We start from the raw sequence: 18,190 nt of genomic DNA on the forward strand, positions 1-18,190 counted from the left end.
CTTTTTCCCCAAGGACCCTCGACCATCTTTCCACTTTTTCAGGTCACTTCCCGAGGGGTCTCTCATCGTTTTCTACTTCTTCACCTTCACCTCCCTATCCATCATGTCTACAACGGAGACTGCCTCGCCGATTGGCATTGCCAATGTAAGTTGACTCCGATGCCCCCAAACGCGTTTTTTGTCTTCTGATGGCTAATCTGCGTGTTATCTTTCAGCTCCCCAACCAGCGGTGTGTACAATTCAAGGCAACGGTCCGAATTAAGAGCGAGGGGAATTCTAATTGAAGCGGTCTAGACACAAGATTGTTGCGAAGCGGGGTGCGGCATTCACAATTATGGTGTGTCTGAGCTTGGAATGCCTCGGCCGGGACCTCAACGCTAATGACGCCGTCTACAGGTTGCCGGAGAGTCTGGATTGGGAAAGACGACCTTCATCAACACCCTTTTCTCCACCACCATCAAAAACTATGCCGACCACAAGCGCCGCCACCAGAAGCAAGTCGACCGCACCGTGGAGATCGAGATCACCAAGGCCGAGCTCGAGGAGAAGTTCTTCAAAGGTTCGACATTGACACGCCCCTGGAAGTGATGGGAATATTCCTTGCCTATTACGTATGCTGATGTTTATCTGCCTTGCCAGTTCGTCTGACCGTCATTGATACCCCCGGCTTCGGCGACTATGTCAACAACCGCGACTCCTGGCAACCCATCATCGAGTTCCTTGATGACCAGCACGAGTCCTACATGCTCCAGGAGCAGCAGCCTCGCCGTACTGACAAGATCGACATGCGCGTTCACGCTTGCTTGTACTTCATCAGACCCACCGGACACACCCTCAAGCCCCTCGACATCGAGGTCATGAAACGTTTGAGCTCCCGTGTGAACCTGATCCCCGTCGTCGCCAAGGCCGACACCCTCAGCCATGCCGATTTGGCCCGCTACAAGGAGAGAGTATGTTGGAATCATGTGTGGATTTAACATTTGGAAATCCGTAACTAACGAGTGATCAGATCCGCGCTGTTATCGAGGCACAGGGCATCAAGATCTACACCCCGCCGGTAGAGGAGGATGATGAGCACGCCGCCACCCACGCTCGCAGCCTGATGGCTGCTATGCCTTTCGCCGTTATCGGTTCCGAGAAGGATGTCAAGGCCAACGACGGCCGTGTTGTCAAGGGTCGTCAGTACGCCTGGGGTGTTGCCGAGGTGGAGAACGAAGATCACTGTGACTTCAAGAAGCTCCGCTCAATTCTGATCCGTACTCACATGCTCGACCTCATCCACACCACCGAGGAGTCTCACTACGAGGCCTACCGTGCCCAGCAGATGGAGACCCGCAAGTTTGGCGAGGCTCGTCCCCGCAAGTTGGACAACCCCAAATTCAAGGAAGAAGAGGAGAACCTGCGCAAGCGATTCACCGAGCAGGTTAAGGTCGAGGAGCAGCGTTTCCGCCAGTGGGAGCAGAAGCTCATTTCCGAGCGCGACAGACTCAACAAGGATCTCGAGGCCACTCACGCTGCGTACGTTGATTGCTGCTTTGCTTTCCCTCTCTTGCTTTCATACTGACTATTTTCTAGGATCAAATCACTCGAGCAGGAGATCGAAGGTCTTCAGGGCTCCAGCACTCGCAGCCACGGTCGTCGCTAAGATGTTGGATTTTCAAAAAAGGGGTAGGCAAACTTTGCACGCTCCTTCGTTATTTTCTTCCCTTTGAGTACCCTATGTCTTCCCGTTCACGCGCTTGGGAGGTGCACCTTCGCCTCGAAGGGCTGGTTCGTTTTGTTCTGTTATATCCATTTACCACTGGTAGCTAGCGATGGTGTCTACATCCTTGATAATAACCCTCCTGTATTATGTAGCGCGCAAAATACAGAGTTAATCCTATTCTTGTGCAAATGTAGTCCACTTAGTAATCATCTAATTGTGTGGTTGTGTAGGAGGTTTGTAGAGTTAGCTCTGTGAGGTCGGTCCCAGATTCCCCGAGGTCCGAATTCCGCGCGTAATCCACATTCTGGCTTCAACCTTCAACCGCTCTACTCCGCAATCAACTTGACATGCCCTCGAAAACGTTCCCGACTCGGCATCTTCATACACTCAGGACACATAATGGTAAGCCAACCATCGACATTTCCTCGGAGACCAAGGGCTAACCGCGCATGCTAGGCCCCGTCAACGCCGTGACCTTCTCCAGCTACCCAGGTACCTATGTCTTGACAGGCTCCTCGGACCGCGCTGTCCACCTCTCGCGCGCAGTGCCCAGCAACGCGGAAAGCTCTGCGACGGCCGTCGAAAGCACATCTCCAATCCAGCGGTACGAAGCACATGGCTACTCGGTCCTCGACATAGCCGTCGCTGCGGACAATGCACGTTTTGCCAGTGTGGGAGGCGACCGCCAGGTCTTTCTGTGGGATGTTGAGCAGGGTGCTACGACGAGACGATGGAGCGGGCATAATAGTAGGGTCGAAGCGGTCCAATTCGCGGGAGAGGGTGATTCCGTGGTTGTCTCTGGTAAGATCATGTACCTTTTCTGGGTTTATCGAGCTTGCTAACCTTTCCTTCTCAACAGGCAGTGCAGATACGACAATCAACTTGTGGGATACCCGATCCAATGCCTACAAGCCTATACAGACTCTCACTGAAGCAAGCGATACTGTCTCGTGTTTGAATGTTCATGCGCCTACATACTCCATCGCTAGTGGTAGCTACGACGGCCATGTGCGCGTTTACGATGTGCGGACGGGCAAAACAACCGTTGATGTCCTGGCTCATCCGGTAACGAGCATCCGATGCTCGGCGGATGGCAATGCCCTGCTGGCTTCTACGTTGGATAGCTATATTCGGATGCTCGATCGAGCAGACGGAAAGCTGCTTGCTGCTTTCGGCGGCCCCAGCAAGAATGGTGAACAACAGACTCAGAGCCTCCTCGGCACTAGACCTCGGCATGTCTACCGGAACCAGGAGCTGCGGGTCCGTTCTGTCTTTGTGCAGGGCGATGCCGTGGTTTTGAGCGGCAGTGAAACTGCAAAGGACGGTGGAGCTGCGCCTGGCGCTGCTGTCTTTGCCTGGGATATCCTCAGTGGAGAGGCGGTTGCGACAGTGCCGATGGGGGAGAAGGTCAAGGCCGTGAGCTGTGTGGCTTGGAACGAGCAGGGATACTGGGTAGGCGGGTGTTCAGATGGTACGAACATATTCTCTCTGTTCGATGTTGTAGTTGCTAACTTGCTGTCCAGGTACCGTCCGACTCTTTGGCTGAGCCAATGAGTGATCTTTGCCGTAGAACGTGGCTGCCACCTACGCACTTGCCTTGGTATCTGATACTCCCACTCACAAACTCACCTGATCAACGGCACCGATCGCACGCCTGGCGCAGGCTTCGCACACATGCTTATATATGACGCACAAGGCAGGCTCATCGCCAACGCAACTCTGACTGAACCGGGCGATATTGAGTACCATACTGGCGGGATCGATTACGACGGGCGCTACATCTGGGCAACGCTGGTGCAGTACAGACCAAACACGACGGCAACGATTGCACAGGTCGATCCACTCAGCCTGAAAAAAACGAAGCTCTTCCGCGCAAGAGACCACAATGGTGGAATCGTTCACGATACTGTCACCAACGATGTTGTCACATTAAATTGGGGGGCCCGCAATGCCACCAAATGGTCTCTCAACGGCTACCCCCGAAAATTCGCACGCCTGCCTGGTTTCACTGCACCTCGATCCTCTGTGCCAGATCATCATTTTTCATTGACTACCAGGATTTCAAGTTCCTTGGTCATCAAATGCTACCCAAGGTTATATTAGCCCATTCTGATGCCAGGGAGAGTACCAAAAGTGTCAAACGGCCCATTATCATGTTCTGCGGCGGAGTAGACACCATTGGCTCCCTGCCCTCGTTCTACCTAGGCGGCATCGCGCTGGTCGACCTGCAGACCATGCAACCTATCTGGGAAGTTCCCATTTCAATGACGAGTGAGCTGGGGACTCCCGTGACCCAGAATCCGATTGACATCGCCGTTGTGGACGGCAAGCTGCGGATTTACTGTCTTCCTGACCAGCACAACTCGACTCTTTACGTGTATGAAGCGGCATAAATATCTGGGTGAATACCGGTTTGATCGGGCTGGATGACTGGAAACTTCCAAGAATATACAAACTCAATGGTATCTTTCTTCGGTTCAGAAGTCTGTCGTATTATATTGATATAATGAGACGTAAGACGTTAAGACATAGCAACATGTCGAGCAATTTGAATGGCTGAATCGCTAGGAGAGCACACATGTGGAAGGAAGTCGTATAATCATACAGGGTAAAGAGCCCAAAAAATTTCCAAAAACCAAACCCAAATCAGAATCAACTTTTTCCTCCCCTTGCGCTAAGGAGTCATCCCAAGTCCCTGAATACCAAGAGGTACTTCCTCGGTAACATACACGTCCTGTGCCCTCTCCGCCTCCAGGGCATCAATCGCCCTCTTCAGCTCATCTTCACCAACAATGATCGTCCCCGCACGCGCCGTACTCAAGAAGCTAATCTCGACTGCATCCGCACCCGCATCCACATCCGGCTTAAGATGATGAGTGGTCAGCGACAGCTGATGAGATTTTGTCTTCCTGTGACCGCCGAGCCCAAGTCGCGAGCCAAACGTATCGAATAGCGCGGGCACAGAGCCAATCACGCTGCTATCGTTGCTGCCGACAATACTAACATCGCCGCTGTTTTCAGGTGCAGGACTACCGGCTGCTTCGGCGAGGCGGCCTGCTACGCCGCAGACGATACCCGATGCTTCGAGGGGAAGGTCGCGCAGGTCGAGCATGATGGGGATGAGGTATTCTTCTTTGGACCCGAGTAGTAGCCCCGATCCGTCTTCGTAGTCCTGGGGTGAGCTAGTTGGGCGGGCGAAGCGTGGTAGGAGGCGCTTTTCTAACAGGAGAGAGGCTGCTGGGTCTAGCGCTGCTAGGGTCAAAGAGAGGAAACGCGGGTCGTCAACCAAGAGGACGGTGGTGAGTGCATCGCGTAGGATGGACATGGAGCTTTCTTCGCGGTTGTACTGGTGGTGAGCAGCGCACTGGACGAGATGGAGAGTGTCGTCTACGCAAGGGACAATTTGGTGATTGCGGAGGTTCTCGAACGTCCGCGTCTGCAACTCGGCCACGGATGATGGCGGGGTGGCTGGCGAGAAGTGATCGCTGGTACGTCTTTCTGAGGATGGAGAAGTAGGGCTAGCGAGCGGATTGACAAAGGCCGCGGTTGCGTTTTCGAATTGGAAACCTCTACTCTCCAGCGCGGAGATTACGCTATCTTTGCTGCGGAGAGGCACAATGATGTAGTCGGAAAAGTAGGTCGAGATGAAGAAGATGGAGATGCCCGCCATGGCTAGCGGACTGGTGAGTTCCAGTACGCGCTTGCCGGCTTCCAGGCCCTGTCCGAGGACTTGCATGGCGATGTAGTCGTTATCGCTGACATCCAGGCGGGAGCGTAAGGAGCTGTTGAGTTGATCGAGCTGGTCCAACAAGGGCTGGAAGTACTTCTGGATGAGCCTTCGGGGACATATCACCGAGACTTCCACCGGAGTGATGGACACGTTCAGGAAGGCGGGTTGCTTGTAGTCGAATCCCCGCTCCGAGGTATTTTCGATGTCTTCTTCGAAAATGCCCGGGTCGTCTGCCTTTTCATGATCCTCGAGGGAATATATTTCGTCAAAGATGAGTCTCAGAACCGCCTTGAAAAAGTATGGGTAGAGATCCAAAGGAATGTGAACGACCACCAGCCGCTCTTCCTGCAATATATATGAGTCGATGAAAACCGAGCAATAATTTTTGTAACGGGGCAACCACTCACCAAGAAATGCACCTGGGCATCGATCAGAGTCATACATTGATCCATATTCGAGGCGAGTCCACACTTTCACCCATATGATCAGGGTTCAAGGCGGAGGAGGTGCACTAAGAACTACTGTAGACCTTGAATCAAGTGCAAGCCCTTCACATGACGACCAGACAGCAATTACGCCATTGACGTGATGTCGGAGGTTATGGCGACAGGGTTGAGCGCAGGTACAAGCTAACCACAGTATGGCGTCAGTAAGAACGGGGAGCACGCGGAGTACCGAAGAGTCAAATAGTGGGTTAAATGTGACCCGCGAGGAGAGAGGAGAGTTAACAAAAAAAAAGGTGACGATACAGACGTCCATTTCCCCTCACTGACCTGGGAAAATTCGACATGTTCGTCCCTGGTTATCGGCTGTCCGGGTTACCCAATCTCTTCATGCAACTCTTTATCAGCGACTGCTTCCATTTCCCACCAACGGGGACCAAACCCCTTGACCCCACCGCTTATCATAAAACTCCGCGCTAGGCGCTCCATTAGAGCACGGACGAGTGTCGTGCAGCTGTCGCCGGCGCTGGCGTACCTGAACACCCAGGATGCGGGGGATTCGCATCCCCCTGTCACCCGTGAGACTACTGCGCGTCTTCTTGTACACTCGCCAATAAGAGCCGGTTCATTTATCAATTTCTACGTACTCTCTTACTCTCTCTTCCCCGCGCCCACCATGATCGGCCGGGAAGCGCACCGGCCAAGTGCCCGAATTTTGTACCTTACGGCCTGCAGGCGCCCCCATCGAGTCACCGATGACGGCCGAAAGTTGCCACGGTCATTTGCCGGGTCCCCGCTCTGACTCTACTCACCCAGGGCCAAATGGTGATCTTCCGATAAGAAAAAGGGTTGGCCGAGTGGAACCGTGGTCGAACCTCCGCTGATACGACGTTAACGGAAATGATGATGCGCTGCATCATGCGTGCCCTACCGGCTGACCATGAAATCTCCGATATATCCAGGGCGCCCGGGTATGGCATGCGTTGATGGGCTGAATTCGGCAGCGTTTGCGATTCCATTTGATCTGGACGCCACGAGGTTCAATGCCGACTCGGCACCGCAACCGCATTGAAATTAACTACGATGCATAGAATGTCGATCATCCACGGGATCGAGTTTCGGCAGTACTCCAACTCTCTACACTACATCACTTTTGTGTACCTTTAACCGGCTTCGTTGCCCCGGTATGCACCCCCTTGCTGGTAATTTCTGGGTTGTTGCCGGTCCGGGCAATTTGTCTACATACCAGCCGGCCCACCCCCTTCGTGGAATGCCTTCCCCAGGGCCCGGAGGTAACCCAACGTGTGGCCTAGTCCTGTACCGGCGGGTTTGTTTTCCTATTGCCTGAATAATGTCGGCCCTACTGGCATTGCTGAAGACTATGAGACGGATTCAGGTACATCAACATTGCACCCCCTGGCGTAGATCAATATTATGGCTGCTGTTAAAGGAAGACCTTCCCAATCGCTCGCTTTTGATTCCTTCAAGAATCATCACGGCCGACCTTCGCCTTACACTTTCGTTTAGTCGACAACATTTTCGTTTTCTTTTTCTTTACTAATTTCTAGTCATTTTGGTCATTCCGACACTGATCCCTCGGCGCCTCTTTCGGAGGATTTCATTATCTTTCTGATTTGAAAGTCGACTGTCACTCGTTAGTTGGATGACCATCCACTATGGGGATGCTTAATTTCCTTCTTTTGGCCAGCTGCGCCGCCAAATTGGCTGCGGCCAAGGACGTCTTCTTGGACTGGAACGTGACCTGGGTCAACGCGTCCCCCGATGGATTCGAGCGACCCGTCATCGGTATCAATGGCCAATGGCCTTGCCCTCAGATTGACGTGGACGTCGGTGATCGCTTGATCGTAGATGTGTACAACGGTCTGGGCAACCAGTCCACTGGTATCCACTGGCATGGCTTCTACCAGTATGCCACTGGTGTTATGGATGGTACCACCGGAGTCACCCAGTGCCCTCTGCCCCCTGGCAAGCACATGCAGTACCACTTTGCGGTAAGCCGACCGTCGAATACTGCAGAGCTATATGCTAATATTTAACAGATCAACCAAACTGGAACATACTGGTATCACTCGCACAACATGGCCCAGTACCCCGATGGGTTCCGTGGAGCTCTGATCGTTCATGACCCCAAAGCTCCTTTCCACTACGATGAGGAGTTCACCCTCACTCTGTCCGACTGGTATCACCGCCAGATGCCCGACCTGCTCAACGATTACGAGTCGCGTGAGAACGAGGAGGTCTTCGCAGGCCGTGAGCCACTCCCGGACTCGGCTTTGATCAATGATTCTAGTCATACGAAGATCAAGGTCTTGCCCAACAAGACCTACTTGGTCCATGTCATTTGCATTGGCAACTGGCCAGGTCACACTTGGGTCTTCGATGACCACGAGATGACCGTTGTCGAGGTCGATGGAACATACACTCAGCCGACGCCTGTTGGAGACAAGCTGCTTCGCATAGCTCCTGGACAGCGCGTGTCTGTCTTGATTCATACCAAGAACGATACCAGCCGAAACTTCGCTATCTGGGATACTATGGATATTAACATGATGTTCATCTTCGAAGGCCGTGAGATTCCGAAAAACTACAACCCCAATGCGACTGCCTGGCTGGTTTACGACGAGGCGAAGCCCCTTCCCCCGCCCCCGGTGATGCATAATCTCGACCCCGATCACTTCATCGACGACGTTAGCTTGGTTCCATTCGACAAGGAGCCTCTGTTGCAGCCCGTTCAGCACCGGATCATAATGGACACCTACTCGACTGAGATTAACGGAATCAAGCGCTTCACCGTGAATAACAAGACCTACCTTCCTCAGGAGGTGCCCACTCTTTACACCGCGAACACCATTGGAGCCGACCTTGCCTCGAACCCCGAGGTGTATGGTCAGGTGAATCCTTTCATCGTTAAGTACGGAGAAGTCATCGAGGTTGTGATCAACAATTACCACAACAACCTGCACCCGTGGCATTTGCACGGCCACCAGTTCCAGGTTCTGCAGAGAACCCCCGTCAATGGCGGCTACTTCACTGGTCAATACAAGGATGTCTCCCCCACCCCAATTCGCCGCGATACTATCATGGTTCAAAACCACGGCCACGTCGTCATTCGTTTCCGCGCTGATAACCCCGGTGTCTGGCTCTTGCACTGCCATGTGGAATGGCACGTCGAGGCTGGCTTGATGGCCACTATCATCGAGGCTCCCGAGACCTTCCCTCAGTCCGAGAACCCTCCCCCCCAGAGCCACTACAATGCTTGCGCTGCCTACCCTGATCCTTCCAACGGCAACGCCGCCGGCAAGCAAGGGCTTGACTTGTCCGGTGCTAACACTGTGGTTCCCCTCCACAACCATGGCGCAATGTACCCGCCAGAAAAGCAGAACGATGCCGGTCCTCCGCCGTCTCAGGGGCCCAAGCCTACTACTGTGTTGTCCCCGCCTGCCCCTGCTCAGCAAGCTCCCAAGCCGCCGCCGCCGGCGCCCAAGCCTACTGGCCAGCAGCAGCCCCCTCCTCCTCCTCAGCAGCCCGCTCCTTATCAGCAACCGGCCCCTCATCAGCAACCGACTCCTCATCAGCAACCGGCTCCTCAACTGCAACCGGCTCCTCAGCAGCAACCAGCTCCTCAGCAGCAGCCAGCTCCTCAGCAGCAGCCAGCTCCTCAACAGCAGCCCGCTCCCGAGGCCCAGCCGGCTCCTGCTCCCCAGCCTAACGAGGAAGTTCCGCCCGTAGCTGAGGCCGAGCCAGTTGATTATTACCCTGCGCCTGTGTCGCCGGCTCCGAGCGATGAGCCCATCTACGCGCAAGAGGACGAGTCCAAGTAAGTTTGTTGATGAGATATCCGAAAGCATATGCTAACGAATTATCGCAGTGGACCATGGCCTCAACCTCACACCGACCACAACCATGCCCAGATTGGCGATGGCTCTAATGGTCCGGCTGATGTTGCCGATACTCAGGACGTCAAGGGTCCCTGGCCCAACCCCCACACCGACAAGTCCTACGCTCAAGTCGGCGGTGGACCTGGCGATGAGCCCATTGAGGTTACTAATACCGATACCAAGTAAGTACTCCTATGCGAACAGTACACGAAACTTTACACTAATACCATTTCCAGGGGATCTTGGCCTTATCCTCAAAGCAACGATCAGTCCGTGAAGGACGGAGACACCGTTCTCCATCAGCACGACAACGGGCCCAACGACCTTCCCAAGGGCTACGAGTACTGGCAGCAGTACGAGCGTCAGTAATAGATTGGCGCACATGTGAAAGGAGTTGTATATAAGCTGCCAGTCCCTAATGTCTAATTGACACCGGGGTGATTTTAATGATAATCTGCATAGTCCTTTTCACGACGATTACTATTTTGTCGGCAATTCTTGTGTCTGCGTAATTAGTTGTTTTGCCCACAGGACGCTCAATGTAACTGTGATGGGCTATGTCACATGCCAGGGGAAGTGGTTCTGGTCCTCGCCATGAATTGTGCCCGGTTTCCGCATGCGGAAGTTAGGGTTGTTCCAGCAACGACAGGTTGCCTCACCATTCCCGTAAATGTATTTACTATTAACTTTCGAGTAAATGGCAGCTACAGGTAAAATTCTCATTACCACTTATTAGGAAGCCTTTGGATATGTCACAAAAAGCGACCAAGTCACATACCACTGATCCAACCTGCATAGCGCGAGATCAAGAATCCCTCGCCGCGGCCCCTGCCCGGATTCGGAAACTCACCAAGTCACCCCTGTATCCAAACCAAAGTGGCACCAGCCACCTAAGAAAGCTGAGACATCAATCCATGCCAATCGGATCTCATTCTATCCCTAAGCCACGCCCCAATGCCGCGGGCCCACCCTGTTCTTCCGTCACAATCGTCCAATTTGCCGTTTTCATGCACATTTACACCGCAGTAAAAGTCCAGATCCGGACTTCTCCTCTCTCAAGTTGACACGGCTACTACATAGTAATAAAATAAAAATCTGAGTAGCACGCTCTAAAATGCTATGCTTGACTAGTGACCAGTCACACCTGAATAACTATACCAATCTAGATTCTCTTGAATCATACAAATTGTATTCATCATGGCGCCATGGATGATGGGAGAGAAATTCAACACCGTCTACCCACACAAGGGCTCGATCAAGGCCCTGTGGGAGACCAAGTGGAAGTTCTGCGTACGTTGTCTGCAGATCCGGAGAATGCGATACAAAGCTAACCCTAACTAGAGCTCGAAATCCATCTATCCATTCCACGACGGCGCATTCGAGGACTTTGAGCCCATTTTCCAGAAGCTGATTGACGTATGCCATCTCCGTGAACTACACGAGCTCAAACCATTAACATTCAACCCAGGAAAATATCAACGATGCCTTCTCGGACGCCTATACCAGGGCCTTCATCCCCATCGTCGACGGCCTGGAAAAACAAGCCGAACAGGCCCTCGCAAACAGCCACCCAGACCAGGCCTCGGACCTATACCGACGCGCCGCCGTCGTGCTGCGAATCTCGCGCTTCCCCTACGTAAGCCCGGCGAGCCGTCCCGAGACCTCCCTCAAGCGCGCCGCCTTCGAGCGCCAGAAACAGGTCTACCTGAAAGCCGCCTCCGTCTGGAAACCCGTGCTGAAGGAAGAGACCATCCCGCACACGCACGCCTCCGGCCGTGACGGCGCACACATCCCGATCTACGTGCGCGTGCCCGAGGAAGCCAGCGCTGCAAACCCCGTCCCCGTCGTGCTGCTCATGACTGGTCTCGATGGCTACAGGCCTGATAACAGCCAGCGGACGCATGAGATCATCAACCGCGGCTGGGCGACTGTTGTCGTTGAGATTCCCGGAACGGCGGATTGTCCGGCTGACCCTGCGGATCCGGAGAGTGCGGATCGCCTGTGGAACAGTGTGCTTGAGTACATGGCGCAGCGGCCGGAGTTTGATATGCGTCGCGTTGCGGTTTGGGGGCTGAGTGCTGGTGGCTACTATGCTATTCGGGCTTCGGCTACGCACCGGGATAGGTTTGCTGGGTGTGTTGCTCACGGGCCTGGGAGTCATCATTTCCTGGGGGAGGAGTGGTTGAGTCGGGTTAATGACCACGAGTATCCGTTTGAGTAAGTTGATCTTCTTTGAGTGGATGGAGTTGAGACTGATTGTTTGCAGGATCACGGCTTCTTGGGCTGAGAAGTATGGCTATGATAGCGCTGAGGACTTTGTGAAGAATGCGCAGAAAAAGTTCTCGCTTGTTGAGACTGGTGTTATGGACCAGCCTAACTGTCGGTTGCTGATGCTGAACGTATGTTTGATTGAAAGAAAGAGGAATCTTGGGTCGATGCTAACATGTGTTAATAGGGCGTGGATGATGGTGTCGTCCCCATTGAGGACTCGCTGGTTATGTTTAACCACGGCGGTCCCAAGGAGGGCCGTTTCTTCGAGGGCATGGTGCACATGGGTTACCCTCACAGTCTGCCCGTTGCCTACAAGTGGCTGGAGGAGGTTCTGTCTGACAACAAGCAGGAGCTGAAGAACTAGCGAGGGACTTCGATATTCGAGTAAATTGTTTTGATTACCTTCTTAGGTAGAGGCCCCTTTAAATTGGATCTAGGGCTTTGTTCTTATTGTCGTTCACTGACTACATCCCGCGATTATAAATGAAGTCCTTCGGATATCGTTCAATCAAAAGGTACTTTATGCTTATAACAAGGATGCCAAAATGTCCACTATTGGGAAAGAAAGGGTCGTAACCGTGCATTTTTAAAAAGTGCAAGCCCCAAGTAGGCTCCTTCATTTTAGTTACCTCTGGTGATATCAAAATGGTGTAAATGGCACCGCCAAAACGCCCGCAATGCATGAAGACAGCCTCGCCCACACGGCACAGCAAAGAAACCCCAGACATATCATAGTACAGCCAGCTTAATCGTCATCAACCCGAGCGCGTTTCGAGCCTCGGTCGTCCTCGTCCGCCTCCTGAATTCCGTAGCGCTTCTGGCCGGAAGTTACGTCGGCAATCATGCTATCAATGCCGAACGGATCCGCAGTGTCCTTCTCGAACTGAACAGGACCCTGGCGCTCCTGCAAATAAAATAAAATTAGCTTGACAAGAAATGTTCCATTTCACGGTAATGCTTACCTCGGCATCAGCAGCACCCTTGAATCCCTCCTTGGCTCGCCCCAGAACCTCAAACCGGCTGGTCTTCTGGATCTTGCTCATCTCGCCATCGCCCGCCTCTTCATCGTCGGCGTCAGCCTGGGCCCGAGGTCGGTAGATGCTGTTGATGGCGTCATGCGCGGCGAACAGCGGCTTGTCGTAGGGATTGTCTTCATTGAAACCGGAGTGCATGCCACTGGTTTGGTTGAACAGGCGAGAATCCCACATAGTCTCGGAGCTCTGAGTGGGCTTGGCCAAACCCAGTGCCACCTTCTCGGAAATATCACGGTTCTGCTCGCGGGCCATGGCCTGGATCTTGCGTTCTGTGCCCATGCGGGACTGGCGCAGCTGGCGCTCATTTTCTTGACGTCGCTCGCGACGCTGCAGCTCACGTTCACGAGCAGCCTCACCGTCTTCGCTCGGGGTACCAGACCTCGAGGAGTACGGAGAGCCACTGCGGCTTGCGCTTCGAGAGCGAGATCGTGCCCGGGACTCGCCGCGGCCGGCACCAGCACGTCCCTCGCGGGCCTTTTGAGCCAGCTGTCGGAGGTGATCCTCCTTCTGGGCCTTCTCCTTCTCTGCCAGCTTCTGCTGCATCTGAGCTCGCTGCTGCACCTCCTCACGGGCGTGACGGTCAGCTGTGAACAGTGCCTCGGCGAACTGAGCAAACTTGTCGTTGATCGACACATCCTGCAGTCCACGACCATCCGCAGCCAGGCGCTTGTCCAATGGGACAGTATAACCCTTCGGGTTCTTCCAATTCGACACAGGCGGGGGGATCTTCCAAGCTTCCTGATCTTCGGCCGTGAGCTTCCGCGGTGGTGAGTGCATGACCGGAGGCGGCGGTGATGGCGGGCCACGGGGAATCTTCTTATGCTTAAATTTGGGCGGCTCCATGGGATCCTGCTGGCGCTCGACAATCTTCATAATCCGGTCGTTTTTGCGCTCATTGTCTCCCATCTGGTTCGCTGGCGTATATCGGACGAAAGTCGGCTCTGCTCTGCTTCCACCCTTGACATTTTTCGGTTTCTGCGATGCCAAAGCTCCATCCACCAAGCTGGCCAACGCATTCTTTGTCTTCTCCATCTGCGCCGCGACTTCCTCCTGGGAAGGGCGATCCAGCGAGATCTCGCCCATATCCACCCGCTGTCGGAGCGGGATCAAATCCTTGAATGATGCATGGACGGTACGGTTGTCGGCGTGTCCGCGGCGCGCGATCGCGTCGTACTTGACTTTGCCCTCAGCATCCACCTGTACTGCAAGCGCATTCGAAGTCGAAGATGTTCCTTTCCGGCCCATGTCGAGGGGGTACTGTGCGACTAGAATCTCGGGGAACGCGCCGCCGTCGCCAAAATCTTCGGGAGCTCGCGGTCGCCATCCTGTGCGATTTCCGTACGGTGGAGGTCCGGTTCTCTGCTCGAAATATGATCGGTTAGCTTTGAATCTGCTGTAAACAGATATCCATTGTAAACTCACCCGTAAGACGACCTGTGTTTCATCGATCTGGTCGGCACCCACCACACGCGGACCACGGGGTTGCGCATGCTGTGGCAACTCTTCCTCCTCGCCGGTGTACCTGGGTTTGGGGAGGGACTTGAAAAGCCCCGATGCCATAGAAGTCATTTCGAGACTTGATAGCAAGGCAAGAGCTGTCAAGTCGGGTGGTTGGATGAGAGGAGAACCTGTACCGATGGCTTGGCTTTTGCAGACTTGCGCGGATGGTGGGTTTCGCTCACCGCAGTGCCAAGACTTTCTATATCAAGTCGCCTCCGTTTAACTTTTTATTACATTTCACTACAAGAGACATTTATTGAGAGAATATTTATGGGGTTTGTTTAATTGGGAGATCACTTGAGTGGATGCTTCCGCCAAAGTTACACATGCAAATGAGAGGAGAAGAAGACTGTTCAGCGTGGCGACTTCCAAGACACAAGATGCAGTAAAATTACGAAGGCTAATAATGCCTTCAAGGGTATAGAAAACCTCAATCAGAGATCAAATGGGTGCGCATGGGACAGGCAACACGCTCTTTATCACCAACCTCCACGAAATGGTCACGTCCTTGGAACGTGTACCAGATCTTGAGCCGCTTTGGCAACATAGGCGCTGGGTCATGGAAGCCGATGATTTGGAACTAGAGAAATTGGAGTCAGCATTACTGATCAGGGCCAACATAAGCAGGTGGGGTTAGTATTACCTTGATGGAGTTCTGTGGAATCACCAGCTGGCCTCGGTCGACCAGGGCAGCCACAGGAATGGTCACATCAATGACCCGGGGCTCAGTGAAGCCATTCTTAGGTTTCTTGTTCGACGGAGGAATGTATCCATACTCGGCCTTTTTGATGATCAAGCCACCCTGCGCCTCTTCTCGAGTCTGCCGTCTTTGCACTTGATCGAGCATGAGCTCGATGGCTTGCTCGCTCTCTTCTCGCTTCTTGGGAATAAGCTTTTTCAGCTCTTTGTGACGACGCGCCGCCGCTTGTCGACGTCTCTTTCTATCGCGCGGACGGATATAGCCAAACTCGATCGTACAATATGCAAGCCATGGGAAGACGGTAGCCAATGCCGCAGCATCATGATTAGCTTCCTCGGCAGAGCAGAGGACAATGGGAAGCTTGATGCCTTGACCAAGCCGGCTCCAACCCACGGTAGCAACAATCCCATTTTGGGCAAAGCCCACTCCAAGCGACATCTTGGTGTACTCACCAATGCGCCGAGTACCCTTGATACCCCAGCTGATGGATGCGTCTGCGCTAAGAATAGTAGTGACTTCCAGTCGCACTGCCCGTGGTTCCTCCATTTTCGCCATCGGGAAGTAACCCTCGCCGCTCCATTCCGACCTCACGGGATCATCTGCTGGTTTGCCCGAGAACAGATTTCGAGAATAGGTCAGCCCAATGCCGCCTCCTGCCGGAGTGGCAGTAAGATATGTTTGCCAGAACTCCGCGGCACGATCGATTTTCTTTTGCTTTTCCAGATGCTCGCGTAACTCCTCATCTTCTTCTTCATCCTCGTTGAATTCAGCCATTTTCGAGGGTTGCTTTGGCTGTGAAATCAACCCAATCTGAAGCGTGCTATCATTCACCCCAGAATTGTAATAGCTCTCAAGACTCATCCCAAGGGAAGGGAAACTCTCTTGGAGAAGCTCGGGCCATTCCAAGAATCCAGTAGACCCTGTCAAGAAGGCAACCTTTCGTTCGGCAACTTGTTTCGTGACTTGCACATCGAACGAAGGCGGCGACTCCCAGAGAGATCGTGTGATGATGCTGCTAGCACTGACATTGATCGGTTTAATGCCGGAAACCGGTTGGAAAGCGTGACCGACGGTTGTCTTCAAGGTTGGAATTGGCAAAATAAGAGCCTCTAAGTGGACAGTAGAGTCTCTGAGGATTGAGAATGGTTGTCGACTCCAGAAGCCCTTGGTGCCTATCAAGCCTCTCATGTTAGGGGTGACAGTAGCACCAAGGCTAATGTTTTGAGCCACTAAGATGTGTGGCAGAGGAACCTACGGAGGGATTAGCAAAAGAATGAGGCCAGTGTGCTGATAACGTACTATCTGCTCTTCAGTCGACTCGTCCTCATGTTCGACCATCAGCTTTTGCCCGGGACGAGCGAGCTTGCCTGCGATTCCCATACTGATCGTCATTTCAATGGGTTCAGAGTCCTCATCCGGATCGTTTGGAGAATCATCCGAGTCCGGGTTCTCAGCCCTATCCGCTTCTTTCGTTCCGTACAAGAATTCGGGTAGAGGGAAAGGAGTCTTGAAGCTGTATGTGGCGGCATATGTGCTCAATTTTGCCGACGGAATTTGGAGCGTCACATCTCCATCTTCCTTGTTCACCGAGATGGTTGAGGCCGCATTAATCCCAAGTGTAATGTTGCCCTGGAATAGGGAAAGCACAGGTCAGCAAAACCCACGTCATTCAATGTACACCAAACAGGGACGCATACCCGGCTCGACACCAAGCTCTCGATAGCCTTCCGCTCACGCTTCTTCATTGTCTTCAAGAACCACCGTCGAAACTCATCAGGCGACATCGCCTTAACGCCGACCTGTCTGGATTGTGCGTCCCCTCTAGGACCCATCGCACCGTGTTGTCCCCATTCTTGCCGCACAGCCTCCTCTCCCGCAAGGTCGTAGACAATACGCTTCTTGGGATCGATAAGGACATCGTAGGCTTCTTGGATCCTTGTGAAATGCTGCTGAGCGGCCTCTCGGAGGTGCGGCGGTTGCTTGTCCGGGTGGAAGCTGAGGGTCAGGCTGCGATACGCGGAACGGATTTCGGCTTCTTTCGGAGGAGGTGTTGAGGATAGGCCCAGCAAGGCATAGTAATCAAGTGCCTCGGGGTAGTCTGCCATTATGCTATAGTAGCCATCGAGACCGTCGTCCGGGTCGGCGAACTGCCGCGGCGCGGAGCCGGGCTGGTCGAATGGGGACGACATTGAAGCTTGCTGAGCTCGGGGATTGGTGTATTAGTAGCCAACAAGCTCCATCGTCTCCTCTCAGGTGACGCGCAGTGGTGCGACAAGACAAGGTGGTGGAAATTCGACCGGAGAAACCTTCCGTGCCTCCGTCTCCGCGGGCCCCGCAGATCGAAGGGATGGAGCCTTTTTTAGCGCGAGCTTCGGATGTGGATCGCCATTGCTATGCATAATCTCGTGGCCTCGGAAGAAATCCGGAACAGAGATATTTAACTTTTCCAACGTTCTTTAGAAGGGAAGTAAGAACGGGGAAGCATGTACGTGGAGTTGAGATCACGATGAACATGGCCTGATGCCTGGGGCAGGCACAACGGCTTGACCTGCGATCTTTTGATACCAATGCCTAAATCCATAGGTCTATTTCAATTTGGCGAATACTGTTCTTACTTGGTAGATTTACTATGTAGGACGGAGTCAATACCTAGGTACCTTACACATGAACTACGGCGAAGTCTCCAGTTACCTGCGAAGCCGTCTTAGTTGAACTATATAAGAAGCAGCCGGGCATTATCACCAATTGATAACAGAAATATTAATACTTACGTACTAATCCGTCTCTCCATACTTCTAATTTCCTTCGATTACCTCGGTCTGAAGCCTTGGAAATGACGCGTGAAAACTGCGGAGAAAGCAGAGCCGCATCTCATTTGAGCCTAGCCCGCTTCACGACCCAGGCAACC

At 53.3% G+C, this 18,190-nt stretch overlaps 8 protein-coding genes across 8 annotated transcripts; 5 read left to right on the top strand and 3 right to left on the bottom strand.

Annotated features, from left to right (window-relative positions):
- Nucleotides 1-103: 103 nt before the first annotated feature.
- On the top strand, nt 104-1,645 carry aspC (septin CDC12; the record flags this gene model as incomplete). Its single annotated transcript, XM_058457632.1, has 7 exons — nt 104-145; nt 216-229; nt 295-337; nt 397-559; nt 640-950; nt 1,010-1,518; nt 1,576-1,645. The coding sequence occupies 7 exons, from the start codon at nt 104-106 to the stop codon at nt 1,643-1,645; spliced, it is 1,152 nt and encodes a 383-aa protein (XP_058304531.1).
- Nucleotides 1,646-2,052: 407 nt separating this feature from the next.
- N7498_010577 (WD40 repeat domain-containing protein) lies at nt 2,053-3,251 on the top strand (the record flags this gene model as incomplete). The annotated part of the gene is made up of 4 exons (XM_058457633.1): nt 2,053-2,107; nt 2,162-2,506; nt 2,565-3,176; nt 3,229-3,251. 4 exons carry the CDS (start codon nt 2,053-2,055, stop codon nt 3,249-3,251), a joined length of 1,035 nt encoding a protein of 344 aa, XP_058304532.1.
- A 412-nt stretch (nt 3,252-3,663) lies between these two features.
- N7498_010578 (uncharacterized protein) lies at nt 3,664-4,098 on the top strand (the record flags this gene model as incomplete). The annotated part of the gene is made up of 1 exon (XM_058457634.1): nt 3,664-4,098. The coding sequence occupies one exon, from the start codon at nt 3,664-3,666 to the stop codon at nt 4,096-4,098; it is 435 nt and encodes a 144-aa protein (XP_058304533.1).
- A 281-nt stretch (nt 4,099-4,379) lies between these two features.
- Nucleotides 4,380-5,875, bottom strand: N7498_010579 (ACT domain-containing protein; the record flags this gene model as incomplete). Its single annotated transcript, XM_058457635.1, has 2 exons — nt 4,380-5,780; nt 5,843-5,875. The coding sequence occupies 2 exons, from the start codon at nt 5,873-5,875 to the stop codon at nt 4,380-4,382; spliced, it is 1,434 nt and encodes a 477-aa protein (XP_058304534.1).
- A 1,679-nt stretch (nt 5,876-7,554) lies between these two features.
- abr1 (multicopper oxidase abr1) lies at nt 7,555-10,146 on the top strand (the record flags this gene model as incomplete). The annotated part of the gene is made up of 4 exons (XM_058457636.1): nt 7,555-7,890; nt 7,939-9,716; nt 9,768-9,959; nt 10,014-10,146. The coding sequence occupies 4 exons, from the start codon at nt 7,555-7,557 to the stop codon at nt 10,144-10,146; spliced, it is 2,439 nt and encodes an 812-aa protein (XP_058304535.1).
- Nucleotides 10,147-10,974: 828 nt separating this feature from the next.
- On the top strand, nt 10,975-12,412 carry ayg1 (heptaketide hydrolyase ayg1; the record flags this gene model as incomplete). The annotated part of the gene is made up of 5 exons (XM_058457637.1): nt 10,975-11,067; nt 11,119-11,193; nt 11,246-11,994; nt 12,044-12,176; nt 12,233-12,412. 5 exons carry the CDS (start codon nt 10,975-10,977, stop codon nt 12,410-12,412), a joined length of 1,230 nt encoding a protein of 409 aa, XP_058304536.1.
- A 381-nt stretch (nt 12,413-12,793) lies between these two features.
- On the bottom strand, nt 12,794-14,651 carry N7498_010582 (SKIP/SNW domain-containing protein; the record flags this gene model as incomplete). The annotated part of the gene is made up of 3 exons (XM_058457638.1): nt 12,794-12,952; nt 13,011-14,441; nt 14,505-14,651. The coding sequence occupies 3 exons, from the start codon at nt 14,649-14,651 to the stop codon at nt 12,794-12,796; spliced, it is 1,737 nt and encodes a 578-aa protein (XP_058304537.1).
- Nucleotides 14,652-15,012: 361 nt separating this feature from the next.
- N7498_010583 (J domain-containing protein) lies at nt 15,013-17,471 on the bottom strand (the record flags this gene model as incomplete). The annotated part of the gene is made up of 4 exons (XM_058457639.1): nt 15,013-15,162; nt 15,226-16,533; nt 16,582-16,911; nt 16,980-17,471. The coding sequence occupies 4 exons, from the start codon at nt 17,469-17,471 to the stop codon at nt 15,013-15,015; spliced, it is 2,280 nt and encodes a 759-aa protein (XP_058304538.1).
- Between the last annotated feature and the right edge of the window lie 719 nt (nt 17,472-18,190).

Source organism: Penicillium cinerascens (genome assembly GCF_028974065.1).
Source record: "Penicillium cinerascens strain IBT 15544 chromosome Unknown scaffold_4_segment0_segment1, whole genome shotgun sequence".
NCBI classification, from domain to species: domain Eukaryota; kingdom Fungi; phylum Ascomycota; class Eurotiomycetes; order Eurotiales; family Aspergillaceae; genus Penicillium; species Penicillium cinerascens.